Source organism: Carettochelys insculpta, chromosome 4 (genome assembly GCF_033958435.1).
Source record: "Carettochelys insculpta isolate YL-2023 chromosome 4, ASM3395843v1, whole genome shotgun sequence".
Taxonomy (NCBI): domain Eukaryota; kingdom Metazoa; phylum Chordata; order Testudines; family Carettochelyidae; genus Carettochelys; species Carettochelys insculpta.
In genome coordinates this window covers 121,474,609-121,500,890 of record NC_134140.1, presented here as the reverse complement: position 1 = coordinate 121,500,890, position 26,282 = coordinate 121,474,609, and the positions used below count along the sequence as shown (strand labels likewise).

General features: G+C 43.2%; 1 protein-coding gene across 2 annotated transcripts; it reads right to left on the bottom strand.

Moving 5' to 3' along the window:
* Positions 1-765: 765 nt before the first annotated feature.
* Positions 766-24,325, bottom strand: PPM1K (protein phosphatase, Mg2+/Mn2+ dependent 1K). 2 transcript variants are annotated; one of them, XM_074993638.1, is made up of 7 exons: positions 23,518-24,325; positions 20,536-21,054; positions 18,665-18,765; positions 8,793-8,958; positions 8,102-8,246; positions 7,276-7,410; positions 766-6,814 (listed from the first exon to the last, which is right to left on the bottom strand). In XM_074993638.1, the coding sequence occupies exons 2-7, from the start codon at positions 20,973-20,975 to the stop codon at positions 6,683-6,685; spliced, it is 1,119 nt and encodes a 372-aa protein (XP_074849739.1). In that variant the 5' UTR covers positions 20,976-21,054; positions 23,518-24,325; the 3' UTR covers positions 766-6,682. The 2 variants fall into 2 exon arrangements, with proteins under 2 accessions (XP_074849739.1, XP_074849740.1); XM_074993639.1 differs by lacking the exon at positions 23,518-24,325 and adding an exon at positions 23,029-23,354.
* Positions 24,326-26,282: the final 1,957 nt, after the last annotated feature.

Sequence of the window (26,282 nt, the reverse complement as noted above, 5' to 3'; positions counted from 1 at the left end):
ATCCATGGTTAATGGAGTCAAAGTTGCAAATAAATTGCAGCTCAGAGATTTCTCTCTCCATTTGATTTTTGTAATTTTTTTGTTTCAGAACGGTCACCCTTAAATCTGCCACTGAGTGTCCCAGGAGACTGAAGTGTTCCCCCACAGTCTTCTGTACATCACCGTTCCTGATGTCTGATTTATGTCCATTAATTCTGTTACGGAGAGACTGTCCAGTTTGGCCAATGTAAATTGCAGTTGGGCATTACTGGCACATGATGGCATATATTATGTTAGTCGGTGTGCAGGTAAAGGAGCCCCTAATGGCATAGTTGGTGTTAGGCCCTGTGATGATGTCACTGGTGTATATATGTGAGCAGAGTTGGCAGCGAGGACTGTTGCAGAGGCTGGTTCCAGGCCTAGAGTCGCTGGTTTGTGATTTGTAGTGGCTGGTGAGGAGTTGTTTTAGATTGTCAGGCTGTCTATAGGCAAGGACAGGCCTGCCTCCCACGGTCCGTGAGAGTGAAAGATCGTTGTTCAAGATGTGTTGCAAATCACTGATGATGCGCTGGAGGCCTCAGGTGGGGGCTGCATGTGATGGTCAGTGGTGTTCTCTTGTTTTCCTTGCGAGGCCTGTCTTTTAGCAGCTGGCTTCTGGGTACCTGTCTGGCTCTATCAATCTGTTTCCTCACTTCCTTGATGAATAGACCTTGTTAGTTCTGGCCCTCCCTCTTACTGGGACTCCACTCTTTTAATACCCCTTTGAAGCCACCCCCCTCCACTCATGCATCTGATGAAGCGGGTCTTAGCCCATAAAAGCTCATGCTCCAAAATATCTGTTAGTCTATAAGGTGCCACAAGACTTCTTGTTCTTTAAATTTGGAACTCTCTTATCTGGCAAATTCCGTAATCCAGCATGATTTTAGTTAGCTGGATGACCAATTATCACGGGTTTGGCCAAGTTTCCCATGGTCCCATGAAGTTTGCTTACAGCTACCAGTCCTGGCTCAGTTTTCTGTGATGTTCTTTAGCTGTAATCTACCTCTAGAAGTCTTCTGAGAGCCTAGTAAGCAGCAGAAGTGTTGGTAATATGCTAGAATAGTGACCTCCCATCATCCAGCAAATTCTCTCACTCAGCACTGGTCAAGATCTGAGGGTCCCAGATGAGCGAGGTTCAACCTGTATATGCACCGGGGTAAAAAGCCTAAGAGTCTATTAAATTCATTTCACAAAATGTTCAGGTATACAGGTTTAATGCTGCACTAAAAGCCTCTTGCAAAAGATGAATACTATCATAAAAAGCCACTGTAACTACAGCTGTACAGATTTTCCAATCAATCTTGTTCCTACATTCTGAAAAATAGATGTCATCTTTTCAGCAAGATTTTTGCAGGTCCCTTGTGCCTTAAGCCTGGTTTCTCTGTAGACATGTTAGGAGCTGCTGGAGACATCAGAAGGCAGACAGACTAGAATGTATTGTTTTAAACAACTTGTCTGATGTAGAGAAACACTTGAGTCTGACTTGGACACCTTTATATTCCATATAAGCAGGCAGATGGCTAACAGCTAGAAGGACACTGTTAACTTGATTCCTAAATACTATCAGAATACACCTCTTCCTTCTAACAGGGTCTAAGCCACCAAATTCACCTTCAGCACCCCCCAAACAATATCCAATTGAGAAACATTTACTGCATTTGACTCATTAATCAGTTCTCAAAGTCCAAATTCTGAATGGTACTTAAAGAGCCACAACACTGAAAGGCAAAGAAGTGATTTCATTCTGATTCTTCACTGCATCAAACACCAAAACACAAACTCAAGAGCCCAGCAACACATGTAAATGCCTGACTCAGTTGAGAAAAAACAAACCCTGTCACAAATACCTTTAATTCCACTGACAATGTGGACTGGATCATGGTGAGGAAAAGGTGTGATTGTGGTTCTGAGGAGGGGCAAGTTTCGATGACTGCTCAAGGAAGATGAGCCCCAAGAAACAGAATATCTTCAATAAACAATGCAACACACTATTTTTCTACCATACAATCATTGTGATACTGAGTGCACCCCCCCCCCACACACACACTAGGATTGTAGCCTTTTGTGTGTTTCTAAAGGGAAATGCCACAGTTCTGTTCTTTACTAGGGACGCAGGCATTGTTGAACCAGATCATAATCAGTGGGACAAGTAGTCCCACTCTTGATCTCCACAGTACCTATATGCCTCAGGGGAAGATACCAAAAATTCCGTGGTGGACAGTTTTTGTTCACTGACAGGAAGTGGTATAAGCCATAAACCCACTACAGCCCTTGAGCTCAATGACATCTAGTGGCAAGTGTTCCGCAGGTTATATGTTGTTCATAAGTATTTCTCTCAGTCTTAAATTTGCTGCCTTTTAATACCACTGACTGTCTGATACATAACAAAACAGCACTCATGTAGCCCTTTAAAGACTAAAAAAATGATTTATCAGGTGATGAGCTTTCCTGGGACAGACCCACTTCTTCAGGTTAATTGCATTTCCAGTACAGACTGACAGTTATATATTACAGAGGTCCAAAAAAAAAAAAAAAAGTCTGCAATACGAACTGACAAATCAAATACATAGGTCTGAATCCTTTAGCTACATGACTGCTGTTTTGTTTTGTTAGAATGCTGACTAACACAGCTACCTCTCTGTTACTATTCTTTGATACATGTGAGAAATGGGAACCTCGCTACACCACATATTTTATATAGGCTTATCTCCTTCCTAACATAAGAAGTTATTATAAACTCTCCCTAGGAGATGACAGCAGTCAACAGACAAAAAAAAAATCTCCAATCTGCTGTAAAACTAGGTGACAGAATATAGGAAAGTGGTATAGCAAAACCCCACACAATTCCTTTTTGTGAATAAGGGTATTTTGAAGTGTGGCACTTATTCTGAAGTGCCTGTGTCCATACAGCCAGTCTGAGTTTCAATGAGGAACTGAATATGCATGTTAGCACCTCATTAACCTATTCCAAAGTGCCTCATTAACATGCCCCTTCTGAAAGGGAGGGGCATTTGTTGACATGGCCTTTGAGTTACGTGACCTATTAACTGGAGCACAGATGCTCTAGGTACAGTATTGTTTATTACTCATCAGCCATTTGATACAGGTGTTCAAAGTTGCAACACACTGCTCCAATTTGAATACAATGAAAAACTAAAAACCGCAGCTCAAGAAACAGAATATGTGCTACTAAAAACCTAGGTCTCTGAAGCACCTTCAGGCTGAATACATGGCTAATGGACCACACGAAAGATAGGCATAAAGCCCCAGCTAAAGTGAAGAACAATGTTAATGGACTTTCTGCAAAGCTGTTCCCATACAGTTCTGCTAACGCACATCTGTCATTTGTCGCCTACATGGCCACTACCCTAGCTGCTCCACTTCCAAGCCTCTCCTGACAACAAACTGCCAACTGTACCAAGGCTAGCATGATTTTGTCATGTGGTCACATATCTGCTAGGGATTAAGTGGAAACCACCAAAGCTGGAGTTGTCCCAGAAGAAAAAGCTAGTACTGAAGTGTGCAATGCTACTTTGTTCTTTTCTCACCATTTTGTTGTTAGTGACATACATTCACACAGCAGCACTCAGAACATACACTGTGGGTTCAGGCTACGAGGTACCTATAGGAAGATGTGACCTAGCTGCATATTATGGATCTCTGATACCCATTAAATGTCTTCTATAGGAGTCCTGTGATTAAATTTCTTATACATGCAATAGCCACCTTGAAAACCTTGCTCTCAGACTACATGTCTGAAGTTCTGAAATAAACCCTTGATCCCCAGAAGAGCACAAAGATGTGGAAAGATGGCTCCACTGAAGATAGTGACAAAACTCCTACTGATTTCAGCAGGGACAGGATTTCATCCCAAATGCTCATGGGAAGAAGTGCTTTGTCAACATCAAATAGAGACTCAAACCAGATTTGGAGATGGGAGAGGAATCAATTTGTCCCAGACTATGAACCTGCTTTTACTCCCACTAAGGCAACTCAGGTGAAGCAGGAATGGGCCTAGTACATCAGACACCAACTGTTTACCCAAAAACAAAAATCTTAGTCCAAATCCTCACAAATGGGAGCTGAGGGAAGGCAGGGATTACAACTGTAAAACACTAATATACATCCATGCCAATGAATTATATATATTTATTTACAAATATTGTTTAACAAACAGTTATAAAAGCAATATAAATATTATTTACACCATACAGTACACTGAGTTATGAGACAAGTGGGACACATTCTGTATGCAAAGCATTTCAGTACAATACTAAGCAGAGTTGCCTAAAAGATGCCCATGCATCTTTAAATATATCCAAAAAGAAACACCTAGAACTACCGTACAAAGCACTGGAAAAGCTAAAGCAACTGAAGTTCAAGATTCACATTGTAATAAGTGCTTGATGAAGCAGCTCAGCAGAATTTTCCCTCAGATTATTTATTTTATTCTAAAATCCTTCTTGCCAGAAGCAGGTCTTACATGAAATACAGGATGGCAAAACTAATGAGAACTCAACTCCAGGTGTCTCTCCGCCTGACTTTATTTACAATGGTGTCTAGTCAACGTAACTCTCTGGATGTCAGGAGAGCTGTGCAGCTGATTTACAATGGAGTAAATGAGAAAAGAACTGGGGCACTCCCAGACAGATCATTAGTATATCTGACCTGAGAAGTTCATAGAAATGAACATAATGTAGCTGGTTTAAACAAGCTGAGAATCTGTCCTGTGTGCATATTCCCCCTCCCACATTAAAAAAGGAAGAAAAACGGAGAGATACTGTCATCTTGAAAATAATGTCAGAAAAATCTTACACCTCTTGCTGTTACAAGTAATGCTCAAAGCTACAAAAGCTAAAAAGTATGGTAAAAACAAATATATGTATTTCTGTGATACTGTATTACCCTCACTGGTAAGAAATGGGTTAATCCCAGGAGGGAACAGTGGAGGTGAGTCCTCCGAGAAGCCTAGGGTGTGTGAATGGGGTGCAACCAATCCACGAGGAGTTTCAGGGAGCAACCAATGTGGATTCAGCAGGACTCGTAAAAAAAAACTGCAGGGCCAAATTTGGGGAGTCATGAACTGGGGCTCCATGGGCAAGGACTGGGTTCCCAGCAGCTAAAAGAGGTGTTAGCATCATGGACATAGTAGTTGCTGGCAAGGAGTGGAGTGAAGGAGCTGCTGTCTGCACGCTGGGAAAGTGTTGCAGAGGCCTGGAAATAAAGGTGAAGAAGAAGGTGCTAGGCCTGCAGGGAGGTGGCTCAGCGAAATGTACTGAACAATGGGACGAATGCAGCATGTAGCTCGCTGTTTTGGTACCAAGAATAGTGAACAGGCATGAGTTCTTCTGCCTTTCGCCAGTGATGGAAATGGGTGGAAGAACAGACTGTGAGGTTCTGGTCCCCAGAAGGGGGAAGTACAGATGGTGACACAGCCAGAGGGCAAGTCACGAAGAGGACGTGGTAGTTCCTGGAGAGACTGCCAGGAGAAACAGGACAGAATCACAGGATACAAAACACTGCAGACCGGCTGTTACCCTTGAGCTAGTCCCTACAGTGACTGGGAGAAGGTGTCTGTTCATTGGTGAATTACGTGCCCTGTGACACTCTTGTTCCAGTTGGCTTTGTGCATTTCAGGGTATCCTTTGTTTAGACAACTAGTAACTGGCTTCTCTGGAGAGCAGAAAAGCCCTCAATCATTTTTGAAAAAGATTTAAAACATTCCTGTTGCATTGTTTCCAGGCAGCTCTACTAGAAAATGGAATAGTTAGAAATTAGATAATTAATAAATGGAAATCAAGTTTACAGTGCCTCTTAATTTGGCAAATATGCAGCTTTTTCTTTAGACCAGCTTTGTGTACCTCTTAGTGAAGTTGGGCCAGGGGAATGCAAAGATGACTGCAATGTGGTCTCCAAATCATACGTTAGCCACAGGTGTAGGAAAGCAGAGACCTCACAGACTGCCAGGCCTATGTAGGGAATCTGTTGGCTGCCAAACATATTGGCTCCTGGCCTGCACTCACACTTCAACTTTCAGAGCGTGAGAGTCAATGCATTTTCTGCTTAGCTGCATTAATTTACACTGAACTTTCTGGGCTCAGTTTACACTATTATGTCACAGGAACTTGCTGTATTGAATAGCCTCTCCATGAATCTCCCCAGCCATGCCTCTATTTTTTTATGTGCTTCTCAAGCAGAGAGGGATTTTTGACGGCTGGGTCAGGGCAGAAGATGTAACAGGCACCTTTCATATTATGATTACAATACGTTTGTTCCCCTGTGTATCACAAAAAGAGGGGATCACATGGCTCAGTCTACACAGCACATCAGTCTTTCACAGAGTATTAGATAAAGCAGGAAGAAGAAAACATGTATTGAAAACTTCCCAGCATCTAACCATCTACACAGAACCACCCATCTTCTGGGACTGGAAACAAAAACACCTGCCTAAAACTTGAAAACATAAATAAAAATAGTAAAACGGAACATGTACATCATGAGGGTTTGTTAGAAAGCAGTAAGCTTAGTATTTTGTACAATACTGGGAGAAAAATAAATGGGCAAGACAGTCAACCTAGGTATAGATGTGTTCTTCTGTAGCAAGCAGCATACAGGTTATTGCACCAAAAAAAAAAAAAAAAAAAAAATCTACTTCCAACAATCCTCATGCCCACCTTCCGCTCGAGGCAAAGCTGCGGCTGAAGGAGAAGTTGACCTCAGAATTTTTGTATTTTCCCCATGCTCCGAATGGTACTATGACAGCAGTGGTGTTATCTTCAGTACCATACTGTATAGCCTGCGGATGGAAATAAATCTTTATCAGAATAATAGTTATCGTTTCCAAAGTACTGAGACATTGAAACAGTTTACAAAGGAAATCCAGTATCCAGCCCCACAGATCCAGAAGACCCCTAGAACTCCAGAGAGCCTCTGTCTCCAGCAACTGTCTCCTCCCAGCTCCACCCAGATTCATTGAAGCAAGTCTGCCAGGGGCTCCCACCCCTTCAGACGTGGGGATGTTTGGGATCTTAGGTGCCACCCTCGACGTTAGCCTGAGTTGGAAACAAAGCAAACTCTTTTTCCCGATTATTCAATGCCACTACAAGTAGTGCCAGTTAGCTGCCACAATATCATTGGTGCACTGCAATGGATCTGTTGATCTGAGCATATGCAGCATTACACATTCTATTCCCTGCTAAACCACATTATTCCTGCATCATCAAAGCAGCACTGATTCAGTCAAAAGTCAAACATTACCTGCTCAGTAACAACATGGGCTGCTTCAGTGGGATCATGGCACTGGTTTATAAAGTCACATATCTCTTGACTGTTCACCATGAAGTTAATGCCATCTGTAGTAAGGACCAGGAAGCTATCACTTGCATGATGCAACTGTAATTAGAACAATATAAATACACTATAGCAGGGCAGAACAATTCTACTTTTTCTCCTTTACAACAGATTTCTCCCGTTGTTGTTGCATGTTTTCTCATCTTCTACATGAGCAATACCAAGGGCACCAAAACTTTTAATTATTTCACCATGCTGCTTTAAAGCACTGGACCACAAAACAAAGCAGTCAGAATCCAAACATGATCTCTTGAGAATACTTCCAGTGCTTGTTAAGAAACCCATCCTGCGTTCAATAAACTGAGGCCAAAAGCCTGCCAGATAGGTATTACCCAATTAACAATGAATTATCTCAAATTGTTACAGATTTTTAAGGCCAGAAAGGACCATTGTGATCATCTAGTTTGACCTCCTGTCTAGTGCGGAAGTGTGCTCTGTCCTTACTCTGAGTGGCAACTCCTATCTATATAGGTCCACCTCAGATAAGGACCCCCAGCTTCTGACTCTTCCCACCCTGAGGTCAGGGAGGGAATACTGAGAAGATTAAGTTTAGGTGAGGATAGATAGATAGGAAGTGGTGCTTGGGGGCGGGGGGGTCAGTGAAGGAGAGAAATCGGCCCACAGTCAGATAAAAGTCCCAAAGGCATTTTAACTATTAAACACAATTGCTGTGTACACCACATGATCCAAATGCTCAAGTTCAATGACCCCTATTAATCCCATTCTCTCTTACCTGAAGCCTTTTTGTTTCTGGCTCTGCTATCACTCCATTGCTTTTAAGATCCAAATCTCCTATACTCCGGGTCATTGCAAGTCTGCCATTCACATGGGGCTGCCCCAGACTGTTCCAGGCTATAAAGCCACCACATTTCTTTATCCTGTCCAAAACACAAAATAGAGGGAAAAGATGAAATAAAGGTTCACTGCAATAATAAAAGGTGCAAAATGTCTGCCACTGCCTTTATCTTGGGTTATACTGTACTGAGGGGCGGGGAGGGGAATGAGGCCCTTCCCAGAGATATTCACCGAGTCAGAATTATCTAAAGTGGAGGTCTTCCAGGAGAGGATGTGGTTCATGAGGCTGAACTATGGAGGGGAAACATGCGCCCAGAAGTTTTAATCTTGGCTCTACCTCTGTGTCCTTGCACATGTCAGTTAAAGTTCCAGTCTCAGTTCTGAGAACATCACTAGATATAGAAGAATGTTTTGGAAGATGAGTTTCAAGTTGTAAAGCACAATGGACCAGAGCCAGTAAATCTACATATTTCCATTGACTTCAGTGGAGCTGCACTGATTTACACCAGCTGGCCCTATCTACTTGGTATGATTCCCTTTTACTTAAAATAAAATTAGCCGTTTCATAACATAAAGAGCATTTAAACAAGGCTATCGCAGGTGATATTATTAGCATAACTGAGCTGTACCTTTCCTTCTCGTCCTTCCTTTCTGGAGTGTGGTCAATGGTGAGTTTTATGGCCTTTCCCTTTCGACACAACAATGCACGGCTGTCCCCAACACTGGCCACAACTAATTCAATGCCATCTCGCAACAGGGCCACTGTTGCAGTGGTCCCAGCATTCAGCAGGGTGGCTACAGACATCACATAAAAGAGAAAAGGTTTAAGTCTGTCCAGCAGTGTTGCTGCATTTCTAACAGAACAAGAGCTTTAATTGTTCCCCCCCCACCCCCCAAAAAAGTGGGTTCTAAATTAGTCAACTAAATGTAAGTATCAACTACAGCTATGAATATAAAGGACATTGGCAGGAGGAGGGAAACATGCCTTAGGGGAGGGGATTAAGAGTTCTGTGCAACAACATGGCTCCATGCAAATGTGATAAACAACTGTTGGGGAAAATGGCAGCTCTTTTGGTCTGTGGCAAATACAGTTTCTAGTCCAGTTTTAGCAATTGGAATGTTATCCACCAGCTACACTGTTAATAGGCAACAGACAGGATAAATCCCACTGCACAGCTTTCCTCCTGTAGATGCAAGTGGTACTTCAGGACTGCTAACTAGAGTTGGGTATATGCTTTGAAAGAGATATTATATAGATCCTTCCTACCTGCCATGCTCCAGGGTCTTCCAAAATCCAGAGTCGTTATTAGCAAACTACATGCCACAGTCAGTCACTTGGCCAATGTTGCATCCAGCATATTTTTTATAGCTGTGTAGGACAAGACTCCCTTCAGAATCTCCTCAGTGCCACTTTTATTTGTTGGAAGATCCCTGACAAGACCAGATGTACTCTAGACCTCATTCTGCCCAGCCTGGCACCCTGTGTTGTAATCCATACTAGTACACAGTAGCTAGGCATATTACTAAATCACAGTCCACCAAGTGCCTTGCTGGTGGCATTTTACACAGGTATAAATTAACTACACAAAAAACAGAGTGCAAGCAAGTTCTTCCACATCCTTCCCTTCTCCTCTACCCCTGCTGGGATTGAACAGCACACTCAAAGCTGTGGGATTTTTTTTTTTATTTTACTGTTACTAGAATGGATTAACTAATGTGATCATATTTAGGGAGTTTGATTTTGAGTTTCTATTGTACTCATCTGCTGTAACATCCTTGGTAAAAGTAATTTGTGAAAGGCAATATGAATTGTGATGGCATCAATTTGAGCACAGACCAGGTGGTACATTACAAATGAAGTAAACTCACAAAGTTAAAATAATAATTAAGAATCTCTCTCCCTTTATGGCTAGCACGCACAGTGAAAGAACACCAGAGAAATTTGCATAACATGCTTCTACGATGAGCTACTGTACAGGAAACCACGGACAGGAAGAAATGCAGCCTAGAAATTTACAGCAGATGTGAATTCAGTTGAAAAACCCTCTCTGACTAGGCCATATTCTGTTTTTTGTTTTTTAAAAACAGATTAAAAATATATAGCCCATATTTTTTGGTTTAAGCTAAAAATCAGAATTCCCATTTATATTCCTCTACTTCCAGGTGAGAAGGTAATCATAATTAAAGATCTTCCTTCAACCACTACTTTTCCTTAAAGAATATGGACCTTCATCTTGCTCCCAATCCAACTGTGCCTCTGGGGACTGACTGGGGGTATCACAAGGAGCTGGCAAAGCTACATTTGTGAGACTCACTGAGTTACATGCTTCTAGGGCAATCCCCAATTAGCACACAAGATCTGAACAAAGGGCCAATACTGAAGACCAGGATCTGGCCTTACTGGCGTCTGTAATTAATACATTCTGGATCTAGTTCTGAGGGATGCTAAGCACCCACTAATTCTCATTGTTGAGAGTGAGTCTGTGTCTACACTTGCATTTCTCTTTTGAAAGAGGTATGCAAAAAAGGGAAATCAAAAATGCAAATAAGGTGCAGATTTGCATATCTGGCCCCTCTTTTGCACATTCTTATTTTGAAAGAGCGTCTTTCTAAAGAAAAGCAGTGCAGAAACACCACTCTTTCGAAGATGGGGTTTACTTTCGAAAGAGCTGCACCTACACAGCTTTTCTTCTTTCGAAAGAAGCTCTTTTGAAATATGAATATGTAAATGAGGTGCCAGATATGCAAATCTGCACATCATTTTGCATTTCTGACTTCCCTCATTTGCATGCCTCTTTCAAAAGAGGAATGCAAGTGTAGAGACAGCCTGAGAGTTGCAGATTTCAGCACATCCCACAGTCAGACCCTTTCATTGTTTACATTGCATGATTTTCAGAGATTATTGAGTACTGGCAGCTCCAGCTGACTTCCAGTGGAACTGTGGACACTCCAGGACCTCTGAGAAAGTTAGGCTTATAAGATGCTTGGAAGGACTGTTCATGTGGATAGGTGTTTAAAGATGCATTGAGCCTTGTTGTAGCATGAAAACAGTGTGAGCTGATGAACGAAAAAATAAAGCAAATCCACAAATGAGTTTAAACTAGACCTTCATTACCATCAAAACAGGTACTATTACTGCATTGAAGTCTTCTGGGTCAGTAAGTTTCGATCAACTATTTCCTCAAATGAAATATCAATCATTAATATCTTAACAGACTCCACTGTAATTTGATTATTTGGGAATTTGGGTATAGTAGGCCAAACCAAATTTTTCCAGCAACCAAACTGTCTGCAGCTTGTAAGTAATTTAATTTAAGTGTTTGCATTTTATTTCTAATTTTAGGCGATCACACAAGAATTAGAGTGCTGCACGTTTACTTGAAACAGGCTTAAAAATATGCCACTAAAATTTAGCAATGAAATCTGCCAGTAAAATACCTGTTTTATCCAGACAGTTAAAGCATAGTGACATGAAAATTCCACATAAAGCTACCTTTAATTCATGCTAAATATATTTTGTTTAGAAATTAAAAACTAATGAGGAGTTGCCACTAGCCTCTGATATTATTCCTTGCTTTTGGAACCGTAATGCAAAGTATCAAATTCTATATTTTAGAAGGCATAAAAGAAAAAATATTGCACAATTCACAAATTCTCTTACAGCTCTTTAAAATATTTTAAGATGCAAGTGGCCTCAAAATTTTAAGACACAACAGACACACATGCAAATACTCTGAAGTATTTGTAAAAAAATCAAATCAGCTATCAGTACTGGTTCTAGGGATATTACTGCAGAGCCAGACACGTCTGATAAATCTGAAGTAGGTACTAGAGAGACAGGCACCTTACAAATACTAAACATCACAGTTTGGAAATATAAGTGCCAATCATGCTCCCTACAGGGGGCCAGATTTTGCTTATAAACAGGACCACTCGTAAAAGGTAATACTTAATGTGAGGGGAAGAAGAATGAGGCCCTCATTAAATTCAAGAGAGCTCCAGACTCATTTGGGTCGCTAACACAGTTCCAAAATCTAGGAATTATGCACATACCAAAATTCTAGTGCCTTTCTACTATTGCTTCTAATTTCTTTATTGGTACTTTAAAGATATGTTGCATCAGCATGTACACTGGATTTAATGTTTAAATTAATATAAAAGTAGTTTTCACTTGTTCCTAATAATATCACTATAAAACTAAGATCTTTCAATAGGTTCTTAACACTCACTGGACAATTTTTACTGCATGTCATCTCAACTAATATGACAAAGAAGATGTGGGAACCTTCCAGTAGCCCAGGCTAGGAACCGCCAGACTCCTTCACCTGGGACAAAATTAAGCAGATCTCTCTTTCCACTGAAGCCCAGCATATAGTGTCCAGGGCCCCCAGTTCTAGAGCTGCTGACCAGGTGCAGTCTCTGCCACAAATAACACGTACACAGAGGCAAATAGGAAATTCACCCAGGGATTTTGTTCAGACAAAACAAACCTGCAACACTGGGGATGACAGAATAAGAGCTGCAAAGCAAGTGGAAGTATTCACTTTCGTTCACTAGTGGTGTGACAGCATAGGCAAGTCCTATGACAGTGCATAATACCCAACTGGACACTGGCTTAATTATCTAAAAACATACATGGTCTCAAATGTTTACTGTTGTCAATGATTTTTCCCCTTATGCTTCACTACAGCTGGGTCACCTCCTCTAGCTTCAGCCTAAACAAAGGCCACAAAGTATTTTAGTAACAGTATGGGGTGCCCAAACAAATAAATAGAAAATGCCCAGCCATCTCATATTTGGCAGAGAGAGACATTCTAAAGAGCTGTACACAGCTCAAACTTTTTAAATAGTCTTTACTTCGAAACAAAAAAAATCCAAATAATTGACTGCTAAAAATAAAGAACTTCATAGACATTGACTAAAGATTCATGACTTGTCGGGACACATTGAAAACTGAATGTGGATGAATGCTTAAGACGACATTTAAATTAAGTATCTTCTAACTTGATTATATTTATATATTTCAGCAGCTCTCTCTTTTCCTCAGTGTTGCAGGTTAACATATTCAAATAATAGTCATGTTTTTAAATGGTAACTTTAAAGAAAATAGATTTGGTATTTCATTCTCTTTATTGAAAAAGACCACCACTATTTGCTCAGCATAGTAAGATTTCAAGAGTGCCCCAAACACCACACACATCAACTGATAAACAGCTTTGTTCAATAAGATGGCTATTCCAAATATGAATGGTCAGAGTGATCAGAATCTGATATAAGCAAAGAAGTCAGTGGAAAAGCTCCTATTGTCTTCAGTAGGTATTGGATTAGGCTTTCAATAAACATCTGGATGTCCTAGGCCAGGTCAGGAAGCATTGGTGGCAGTGTTTTCATCAAGAAACCTTGTATGTACAGCATTAATTCTCTATACAATTGAGAATGTCCAGAAATGGTCCATCATGAAAGGTATGCCCTCAAATGCTAAGTCAGCCACTCAGTGGGGAGTTGGGACAATTTCCTTTAAGAGCCAGCAGAGTACTGCAGGTGGGAGGACACAGGGCAGAGAGAGGAGCAGTGAAGACAGGTATGCCCCCACCCCCTTACCCACATGCCTCTCATGCACAGGGGCCCTATATTTCCTACCTGCCCCACCTTCTCTCCCAGCCTTTTCCAGACACCACGAATCCACTGATTCATGCTCTATCTTTTCTCCTCCCCCTTCTTCCCAGAGTTGAAGGCCATGTATCAGCCATTCGTGGCTGTTCAACCTCTGTGAGGGAGATGGAGGAGCCAGCACAGCTTGTAAATCAGCAGATTCATGGTGCTCTGAAAGTGCTGGGAGGGAAGAGAAGGAGTAGGAAGTGCAGGGCTCCAGTGTGTGAGAGACATGGGAAAAGGGGGCAAAGAGGGAGGGTATGGGCCACTGATGAAACCACACTGGGCCGCAGGCTGCTAACCACTGCCAGTCATGCTGTTCACTGAAACAAAGGAGGGCTATTCATGTGGCCTACTCGCTAGGTTTGGTTGCCCATTGTTAATTTAAGCCAAACTCAGCTAGGAATTAGAGGGAGACCTAACATGGAAGGTGGATTATCCCGCATGAACCTACTGTGGGGTTTTATGCTTTCCTCTGAAACATCTGCTTACGACCACTGTCAGAGACAAGATACTGGACTAGATGGACCACAATCCAGTTTGGAAAAATCCGTATGTTTCCTAAAAAGTCCATTATACCCATCTGTCTAGGTGATGCACAAAAGGTACAGCACTGAAGTATGAAGGTGTAGCTTTTTCAAATCCATAGTGTTATTAAGCATCACTTTACATATTTTTAAACATTTTAGCATCTGACAGAGTGATTTAAAAAATAAAAGGTCCACTGATCCTAGAAGAATGCACAAATTATAAGACCTGTTCAGTTTGTCACATAATTATTTTTTAAAATACTACATCTCCCCCCAAGTACCTGCTCTTTTAGCACCAGAGATTTGTTCAGTGAGCCCTGTTACTGAGAAAAAAAAAATCATATATATCTATAGATAGAGATATCTCTAGATATAGATCTTTATATAGATATAGTAGCTGAGTGGTTCCACTGACTTGTTTGCTGGTGCTACCAGTATCAAGGCCTCAGTCATCCTAAAAATCCACCGTACAGTTCTTTAAAATAAAATAGAAGTAATCACCATCAGCCCAAGGAATCAAGAGATGGACTTATCAAAACACTTAATTGAACTATTGGTTGCCAATTCCCAGGATGAGGCAGGATTAAAACAGGAAGACATGGCTGAGTGCCATCACGTGTCCTGAGGAGCCAGTATTCCACGACCATCATTTCCAAGAGACACACTTGATTCTATCATATCTAGAATAGCCAAAAATAATCTGTAGCTTCGCTAACCAACTGCGGGGACATTGCAAAATTAAGTTTCTGATGAGAACACATGCAAAACAGTTCAACTGTATTTAACTTTTTTTTAAAAGTCTCAAAATATTTAGTTTTCAACACCACACAAGCAAAGAGTAAATTACAATAATAAACCCGTATCTGTCTGTGTCTTTACAACCCCTTACTCCAGTCCTTCATGACCTTATTTCAGGGACTGCTCGGCACCTGGCAAACACTGCTGAGGACCATCAGCTCCTACAACAGCTTGAGGCCAGTCGATACCTCAAAGAAGGTATTCAGCAGCCTGCAGAATGGGGCCCTTTAATATCTGGATACCAGTTCCTGATGGCTGTCTTTACTGAGGGGTTCCATGTCCACTGAAAGTAGGGCAAGAAGCAATAGACAATCTGCAGCAAAGGAGATTTAGGTTATATTAGGAAAAAATTTCGAAGTATGAGGGTAGCTGAAGCTCTGAAATAGGCTTCCAAGAGAGTCTGTGGACTCCTTGGCATTGGAGGTTTTTAAGAACAGGTTGGACAAACACCTGTCAGGAGTGATCTAGATTAACTTGGTTCTGCCTTAGCAACAGGGTGCTGGACTTGATAACCTGGTAAACCTCCAGCCCTGCATTTTAATGATTCTGTGAAAATTATTCAGGAAAACTAAAATACCTCTCCTTAATTTTCATATTTTCTTGAGCTGTGTTAATGAAAAGGCTTTATCCAGTGTTTTGTAATGACATTTGTTTAGCTGTTCTCAAAGTTTACCAGCATTTGCATCAGGTTCCTAATAAGTTAATGGGGCCTTTTCAGAGAGGTACACAGTGGTTTAGCCACGCTGCTCCTGTTAAAGATGGTGAAAATTGCAAGGTAAAATCCCAGACAGCATTTTGAAAGCTCACCCTTACCAGACAGCTTGTTAGTTAGAGATTTTCTTTAGCTAATTCTATAGGCCCCAAGTGTTACAGCATGTAACTATTTTCAATATAACAAAAACATATTAAGTATCAATATTTTCTTTCATTACACTATGTCTTTCTCCTCATGAAGCTGCTGTGAGCACAACAAATTTCCATTGAAGTGTGTCAGTCTAAACAATCTATTTTATGAACAGTTTGACAAATAAAGGGCTTTCAAGATAAGACAATCATATGTAAGCATTTAGGTCATTTAGCAAACTCACTCTTACTGCTGCATTTTAGATCACCTCAGTAAAAAAACCCAGAAATTCACAACAAAAATATTCTTCATCTCACTCCCCAAAGTCAATTTCTAATAATTGGAGGTTACTAAAAAGATAATGCCAATTATTTTGTATTGCTTCTTCACTCAGGTTAAAAATCCCTTTTAAATAAGTAAGCACTGCCTTGGCTTATTAGCATTGTTTTTAAACAGGTCTCTTGTTATCCATTTGTGCTGTCTACTTTTTGTTCTTCAGTTTGAACAAAACCTCAGACAATCCGTTTTGCTTTTAGTTTTCACACACTAGACAACACAGCAATATTTTGGTTGCAAAAGGCAAAGGGGAATATTAAAGCATATGCCGGCATTTTTTAATGGCAGAAAGCATTTGGGTCAATGCGATCAGCAGAGCAACACGGTTGTCAGACAGGCTTACTATCTCCCTGTCTCAGAACCCTCAGCTGAACCCACATCTCAGTGCGTGCAGGAGCACATGGAATTGGGCCTAACTGTTCTAAAAGACCCTTGGGCCACATGCAATCAGCATAACTATACACTAGTGGGATGACTCATCATTGCCAGCCCCAGATTAGGGAATATAAAAATCGCTTAAAGGCACCATTACACACAATTTGTCCTGAGGCTTGCAGCAGGCTCCTTGACCACAGCTAAGGATCTGGAGAATACAGTTTATTTTCCTACTATGTTCTGTTCTTTTTCAGATGCAACTAAATTATTTATTTTGTTATTTATATAGCACTACTATCTATCATCTTAATCCCTCTGAGCCTAGTTTGTTATACATTGTATCTACACGTGCACACTACTTCGAAGTAGCGGCACTAACTTCGAAATAGCGCCCGTCACGGCTACACGCGTTGGGCGCTATTTCGAAGTTAACTTCGACATTAGGCGGCGAGACGTCGAAGCCGCTAACCCCACGAGGGGATAGGAATAGCGCCCTACTTCGACGTTCAACGTCGAAGTAGGGACCGTGTAGTCGTTGCACGTCCCGCAACTTCAAAATAGCGGGGTCCGCCATGGCAGCCATCAGCTGAGGGGTTGAGAGATGCTCTCTCTCAAGCCCCTGCGGGACTCTATGGTCACCGTGGGCAGCAGCCCTTAGCCCAGGGCTTCTGGCTGCTGCTGCGGCAGCTGGGGATCCATGCTGCAGGCACAGGGTCTGCAACCAGTTGTTGGCTCTGTGGATCTTGTGTTGTTTAGTGCAACTGTGTCTGGGAGGGGCCCTTTAAGGGAGCGGCTTGCTGTTGAGTCCGCCCTGTGACCCTGTCTGCGGCTGTGCCTGGCACCCTTATTTCGATGTGTGCTACTTTGGCGTGTAGACGTTCCCTCGCAGCGCCTATTTCGATGTGGTGCTGCGCAACGTCGAAGTTGAACATCGACGTTGCCAGCCCTGGAGGACGTGTAGACGTTATTCATCGAAATAGCTTATTTTGATGTCACTACATCGAAATAAGCTATTTCGATGTAGGCTTCACGTGTAGACGTCGCCATAGACTGCAGCAGCAGCAGCAGGAGGGAATGGATAGACATTATTTCTTCTACAAGCTATAGAATTAACAGGATTATAAAAAAATTAGTGATTTGAGTGAATTTCTCATCATGCAGTGTTTAAATATATATACACCCCACCAAATTTAAACCATTGTAGCACATATTACATTTAGTAAATAATCTATTTGACAGTATCCCTTAAGGATAAATTGTCCATGGAAGGTTTGGCAAAAGTTTAACCTTATGTAGATTGAACCTCTCCTAGTCCAGCACCCTCAGGACCTGACTGATGCCTAATAAGAGAATTTGCCACACTACAGGAGGTCAATATTGTCTAGCACATTATCAACACTAGAAGACATTTAGAGGTAAATTAGGGCTAAATAACAGAGCCAGCACTGGTGGCTGTACACCAACTTTATGGGACTATGGGAAACTTTGTCACAACCATGGTAAGTGAACATCTGGTTAACTGAAGTCATGCTGGACCATGGACATTACTAGACAAGAGAGTGCCAGACTAAAGAGATTCAACATGTATCAGCTCCCCAGATAAATTTCAGGGACATTATTCCTATCATTTAATTTAAAGTGCTCAAGTGTGACTGATGTCAGTTGTTTCATTTGCAAGAAATGCTCAAAGCAAATTTCTGTATTAAATAAAATTGTTTTCGACGTCAAACACGTTTTATTAATACAAAGAGCAGGTTTAACAGCAAGTTCGACAAAGATCTTTCAGTGATGATCTACATAATGCTTGGTCCTGCCACAAGTGAAGAAAACTGTACTTGATGACTGTCTTGAGGTCCCTTCCAATTCTAATATTCTATGCATTTATGAAAAATACCTCAGCCATTACTTCTAAAACCTTTCCCCATTCTCTCACCATTGGAAATTAGAATACAGTCATTCTACCTACCATCAACAGATAAGTGAGCATGCCTCGCAAATGCTTTATCTATTTCTAGAAAAGCTTTGGTCAACACAATTTCCAAATTCTTCTCCTGAGAAAGGAACTCTCTGGAAACAAAATAGAGACAGGTTCAGTTTCTTCCACAAAGACACCAATCAATCTACAGCAATTTCCACAGGCTTGTCTTTCCACTACAAAATCTGAATCACGCTATATCATCCCTCTGGGGTAACAAGAAGCCATTAGCATCCTCCCCTGTCCTTTAGATATAAGGAAATTCAACCACAGGATTCGTAATTTTTAATTGCTGCATAACTGTTTCATTGATCTGACGAAGTGGGCCTGTCCCATGAAAGCTCATCAACTAATAAAAGATTTTGTTAGTCTTTAAAGTGCTACATGACTGCTGGTTTTTGTTAGCGTACAGACTAACACAGCTACCTGTTTCATACAAAGTACAAGGAGAAAGGGATAGCTCAGTGGTTTGAGCATTGGCCTGATAAGGCCAGGGTTATGAGTGCAATCCCTGAGGGGGCCATTTGGGGATCTTGGGCAGAACGGGACTCTACACCAGTGACATACCTAGAGAGGAAGATTAAATCTCATCTGTAGGTGATGAGTCACACAGAAAGCTAGGCAGTGGAAAAGGATCAAACCCATCTGCCATTGACTGGTGACTCATCGTGCCTGGAGCAGTGGGACAGAACCAGAACTATGGACTAAAGATGTGTACACTGCTACAGGGTTGGGTTCCTCTTCTCAAGATCGGAGCATTGATCCTGATCAACAGAACCTGGTTCCACACTCACCTCTAATCCATCTGGCCAATGGATTAGAGTGAACAACCTGTGGGAACTATAAGCAACCACGAGATGCTGTGCGCACCTCTGATTAAACTATGTATATTATACACATATAATGGTACTGTATTCGCAATAAATGCAGCGTTCTTGCCTTGTCCCTCAAAAAAAAATCCCATGTATTTCTTGTAAGTATAACACTGTGTTTTTCTTCTTTTAATTTGTTAGGCTTTGTTTTAAATCTGTCAGGGATGGTGATAGGTCATGCACGGGACTAGACTCAATGATCTCTGAAGGTCCCTTCCAGTTCCATGAGATAGGTATATCTCCATATTATTTAGCCTTTCCTTAAACCAATTGCATTTAGCATTGGCTTAATTATGCAAATGGAGTGGTGTAAGTGATATCTCTTGCACATGTGCAGTAGGCACTGCAGCTTGCAACTCCCACATGCTCATGGCAGAGCAGATCCTGGAGGAGGCTGAGCACTTTCAATTCCATATGAGTTCAATAGCATTTGGATAGGCTGGGACTGGAGGGTAAAATCCCAGCCTGCCCAGTGCAGAGAATCCACGTCGGAACTATAACCACATAAGCCTTATGCTGTCCCTTTACCCAGAAGTTTGGCTTCAGAATAGAGAACAGCACTAACTACCCTCTGATAATTACTAGGAGTTCCTATGGGACCTGACTTTTCTACATGTAATCCCCAGAGGCACTGAGACTACATGCTAGGGTGAATGATGTCTCTACTCTACAGCCTTGGCAGGGAGCCAGCTAGCCTTTCGCTCTTGTGGTAGAGCACAGGGCCAGGCTTAGCCCTCCCCAATCGCCCCCTCCCACCCTAGGGCTTACCTTTCAAAAGGAGCTCCAGGCGCTCCTGCTGCCTTCCCAGCTGCAGAACATGCACTCTGCTGGGGAAAAAAGCTGCCCCCCCCCCCGACTCATGAGAGATTCGAGTTACGTGAGTGTGCACGGGAACACAACCCTCATGTAACTCAAGGAACTACTGCATTAACTAGGCACAAGCAGTGATGCCAATGATAAATCAAATAAGCATCAAATCAAATTACATACTGAATGTACTTTTCCATGTACTTATCACAGAAATCAGCTGCTGCAGCTCCGCCATGCCCATCATATACTGCAAAATACAGGACATCATCCGTCAGCTGAGCATAATCAAACCGGTCCTCATTTTCCTTCCGTTTTCCAATCTGGGTCGCGCAGCCCACCTTGGCCAGACTGATTTTGGGAATTGGCTTCCCATATTTTATGCTTGGTGGGAGGAGTATGGGCTCATCAATGCGATTGTCCCAGATACCAAAGGTGTCCCACGTGGCTGGACGCCCACTGCTGTCAGGATCGAAGCGGGAAGCCCTCCGTTCTGTGGTGGAGCTCTGCCGCAGGGTAGCCCAGCTTTTGTCGTCTTGCAAGAAGCGGGATGTCAGTAGTGTTCTCCTTCTCACTTGATATCCTCCATTTCTAACCAAATTAATTAAAGCAGCTGTTGACATAACTTGATTCCACAGCTCTTTGTAGTTAATGAAAGATCAATGTGCAACTTCCAGACTGGCTTCAAGGACAATGAGAGAACTGGTCAAGAAACAAAAAATGCAAAAAGGGGAAATTCAAGTTATACCACCCAGGAAACATTTTCACCATCAGAGATTGTGGATTGCATTGCTAAAGGCAGTTGGAAACATCCATCTGCAGGATTCACCAAGAAATAATCTTATTCTGATGAGCTCTTAGATAGGGTCTGACGTTGTTCTCCTATATCTTTAGGGAAATATGTTTTTGGATATGAATATGCCTAACTTGAATATGCTTTTTTGCAAAATGGGGCACAACCTGTCACATAAGAGCTTGTAGTCCCCTGAATGTGCATATTCTACAGGTTGAACCTCTCTAATCCAGAACCATCTTGTTCAGCAACATCCAGAATCCATCATGATTTTAAGTTAGCCTGATGACCACTTAACATGGGTGCGCCCAAGTTGCCCTTGGTCCCATAAACTCTGATGAAAAAATAAGTAATGGGCTTTTCTTATTGGAATCAAAGTCTCTAACTGTGATTTTAAGATCTTGGGCTTTAAACATGATGTCACTCAGGGTAGCTTAGATGAAACGTGACACACCTTCCTTAACTAATGATTTTTATTAACTCAAGTCTGTTATGCCCTTCAAAATGAACACTTTTTTCCCCTTCATTTAAATACTACAGTGAAAATACATGGCCTCAGTCTAAATCCTTTTACGGTTCTGAGAACTAGACCCTAGATTACCACTGAGCTGCTCCTGAAAATAAAAAAAAGAGATATCATATTGTATGAGTCAACAGTGAAGTGATGCCAACACTCCAAGAGAGCAGTGATTACTCAGTGAGGTAGCAGGAATGGTTACATAAAATTGGAGAGCTAGGAAAATTACAGCAATAAAAATAACTGTTCTTCCTAGCATACAGTATGCTTGTCTGCAAGAGACAAATGAGAGGAAAGCAAGATTTCATTTCCCTTTCCCCCAAGCAGCCTAACGACCAAAAACTAAACATTTAAAAAAAAACAAAAAGTCCATTCTTTCCCACCCTTACTGAGGCCCATTTTGTGATATGCTTTTTACCATAGTGTGCTCAATAACCACCTTTTGCTAAGTGTCTCATGTAAGGCCGAGACCCATAGGAGCAACCAACTTCTGCTGGCACAGAAGCTATAAAAGTTAGGAACCAGCATTTGCAATCTACTTTCACTAACTCAATAGTGCATCCTCATTAAATTAAAATAACCTCTTCACTGGGTGATAGAAGAAGAATATTTGGTTTATTTTAGCATCAATGAATCAATTTCACGTTAGAGCTGGTCCATTAGGAGTGTTGTTTTCTAAGTCTTCCATTGCATTGACTGAAGCATGGTATTGTAACGTGGAAACGGGGCACAGACAGTTATAAATGATTGATAGTGCAAGCAGACCACAAACAAACAGCACAGGTGGGAAACAAGGGCTGTGTATTGAACTAATTTTTAGAGCCAGGGCTGTGGGCAGGTAATGTTGTAAAGAAGGCAAACGTCTAAGTGCCAGTGGCGGGCACCCTGCTGCCTGAGGGCCAAAAGCAACTAACCAACCAGGGCTCGCAAGACATTTGTTTACTGGTGCTGATGCACAGGGTTGTCAGATTCTGCTGGTTTCCATCAGTGTCATTTTTGACGTAGCAGCGTTGCTAACGGGGGCCATCAGCACGAGCCCCCCATTGCCTGTAAATGCCCTGCGCCCCCTCGGCAGCCGAGCAAAGCGCCAGTTCCTTACCCCCCAGGCCGTCAGCAACACCCACCCTCCAGCGGGAACCCGACTGGGATGCATGAGTGAAGAAGAGCCACGAATGCACCAAAGCCGCTCGCCCGGGGGCTCTGTAGGGAGGCAAGACCTGGCCCGAGAGGTCCCAGCATCCTGCAATCCCCCACGCACAGCGAAGGGCGGAGCCCGCCCGCCCTCAGGCTTTAACCCGACTCAGCCCGACGCGAAGCCGCCCCACTGGCGTCAGCAGGCGGGCAGCGAGGGAAGGAAAACACATACCGTCTGTCACCCCCAACGATGGGCGGCCCCATCGCGGCGCGGCGCGGCGCTCCGCTCCCCCAGCCCAATGCCCCGACTACAGCGACACAGACGCGGCGCGCGCTCGCCAAGCGGAGCCCCCGCAGCCAGAGGCATTGCCCGCTGCCCCCATGCGGCGGGGTCCCCCGGCTTATCGCTGAGCAAACGGTTACCGCTCCGGGTCTCCCATCGTCGCCGGCCCCCGCCGGGCGCTGAGCGGGGGATGCAGCTGACGTCTGTGGAGGCGGCCACGTGAGCGGGCAGCGTCGCCGCGCCGCGCCGCGCCGTGCAGCACCGCCCAGCCTCCGGAGCGCCGTCTCCCGCCCTCCCGGGCCGGGGCCTTTCCCCTCCCCGAAGCACACGCAGGAGCCGCCGCAGGCGGAGCTCGCCCCCAGGCCGCTGCGGCAGGGGCGAGAGGAAACAAGGCTCCCCACGCCCGCACGCGAGGAACTCCGCGAGCGCCTTTCTCACCGCTTGGGATCCCGTCAAAGGGACGCGGGCAGCGGCGGGCTCGCCCCTTTCCTTCCGACGCGCTGGGCGATGCGGGGCTTCCCTGCCGACCGGCCCAGCCCCTTCCGCAGCCGCCTGCGAGATGCTCTCGAGTTGTCTCTTCTGCAGTCGCTTCCGTCGAGGCGGAAACCTGACTCCCCGGCAGGCTGGCAGCTCCCTCACCCCAGTGGCGTCACGCAGGGGGCCGGCCGTGCATCCACCCCTCTCGTGCACGGGCCAATGGCGTCTGCCAAGTGGAGCGAGCCTCCCTTCTTCCGCCTGGCGCGGCCCCTTTCCCCGTCAGCCCCGCGGCTTGCCTGCCTGGCGCTGCGCCTGAGGGACGCACGAGTGGGAGGGAAGAGGGGAGCCAGCCTGAGCAGCTGAGGTGCTCGGCAGCGACGGGAGGGCAGGTTTTCTCCCCGCTCCCGCGGCCCTCCAGGGCAGTAGGGAAGGGTTAGGTGCCAGGCTCTGGAGTGGGCTGTCTCTGGGTCAGTATCAGGCTGCAGAGGAGACCGGTGGAAGATCATATTGTCCTTTGCTCAGTGCGGGCCTGGGGAGCTTCCTCTAGGCCGGGGGGCACTGACTCAGAGGAAATCAGTGGGGGGCCAAGCAAGTGGGAAGTCAAAAACAAAGAGAAGACTCAGCCCCTCGCTGACAGGATCCCCAGCAGAAAAACAAATCACACCAGAGCCTAGCCGGGCCAGGCTAGTACTTTTGCATTGTGGGTTGAAGCTCTCTAATCCGGAACTCTCTAGACCGGCAACATCTGTAAATTGGCATGATTTTACTTAGCAGCACGACCGTTTATAACAGTTGGCTAATTTCCTGTGGTCAGATAAAGTTTGTTTACAGCCACTGGTATTGGCTCTCAGTGTTCTTTAGTTGTGTAAGGAATGTGGCAGCAGGAATGCAAGGCTGCTGAAGGCTGGGAGGAATGTGTCTCCCGGAGGTCATCTGCATAAGAATGCAAAGGGCTAAATGTTTTTTCTGAGAACCCACTAAACAGTGGAAGTGTTGGTAATGTGCTAAACAATATTGACTTCCCATGATCTAGCAAATTCTCTTGTTCGGCACTGATCAGGTCCTGAGGGTGGTGGATGAGAGAGGTTCTACCTGCAGTTGAACCTGATCCATTTTGTGTTCATTTTCTGGAGAAGAGTAATAGAACAATCATAACCTCATATCTGACAATACATTAAAATAATAAATCCTGAAAGAGGGAGTGTTCTAGCTAGTTCTTTTTTTTTTTTTCAAAGACCAGTTATTGTTTTCTCAGATATTCCCCCCTCAGAGAGGAAAAGAGGTGGATTTTATGCAGGGCACATTTCTCTTCCAAAGGAGTGGGCTGTAGGGAAAAAGCAATCTAACAAGGAAAAGAAAATCATCAGGCATAATTTGTGAAGACGGAGAAAGGACAGCATCAGCTTTATTCAAAGTTGAAGACACACAGGATTTATCTTTATTGGTCAAGATTCCTACAATATTAATACTTCATAAAATGTAACTTCTGCTATTGGTTTTATTGTGCCTTGCTTTGACATCCACATCCCATCACTCTGGCAGACTCATTATGGTGGGTGAGGTTACATCTCTAGAGGAACAAGATTTTCAGAAGAGACTAATCATTTGGGGAGCCCAACCTGAGACTCCTTAAAGGCACATAATTTCATATGGTTTAACACATCTCAAAACTATCTCAAATTGGGCGTCCCAAAACTGAAGCACTTTAATTTATTAGGAAGACCTTGGTGAGCTGATGGTATGACCCCTTTGTCAGCTTACTCACTTGTCAGCTTGTGCTCTCTTGTCATCATAGTACTCACGAGCAGTCAGTAACATCCATCCTAAGGAGCGGGGGCCAGGCTTTGCACTCTTTTTATATGTTTCAGTCATAGCTCTTGTCCTGTCCCACTGCTTCAGGGTACTGTATGACCATGAGTCACCAGTTTCTTTCTTGGGTGGATTCTTTTGCTGGACTCAGCACCTATTATTCACTGGCCATCGAGGCCAGTTGTCCAGACAGGCTGACTTTAGGAACTGATTCCAGTGCACACACATCCACATTCAAATTTTCCTCACTCACAAACAAAATATATCTATATAGAACAAACCTAAATCTGTAAAACAAAGCTACAGGACTTATTACCAACATATTTATATTCTTATACAAAAGGTAAAATTCTACATCTTGGCTACATTATTTCTTACAGAAATTTACGCTTCCTTGTCATGATGAGATGTTACATAGCTGAAAGGTTATAAAGCTTACAGAAAGTTGCAGGAGTTACATCTGCATTGTACTGGACTGAGCAGCGGCTTCATGCAACAATCCAAATGCTGAATAACACAGCTTTTGCTGTAGCCATAGTAGCAGCCAAGACTCATCAAGAAGTTTATGTGGTTTCCAGAGACACACACTTGTCAGCATTCCAAATTGAATCCATTCTGGTAAGTCTTTTACAATAATGCTGCTCTCTATTCTTACAGCTTCTTACCATGGTTCTAGAGCTCACCAGATCTCTGGTTAAATAACAAAATAAACCCACTATGGAAACTGCTTATTATGAAATCCTAAAAAGAATTGGAATTTTTCCTGAAGGGAGAGATTCCTCTCTGAAATGTATCCAAGTGGTGCAGAGCCCTCTCAGTGAAGAAAAAGAAGGGTTACAATTTAAATGCAAAGGTTATTATTGGCATTACAGTAGAAGCTAAGGCCACGTCTGACACAAGTGCACTTTTGTATTAGG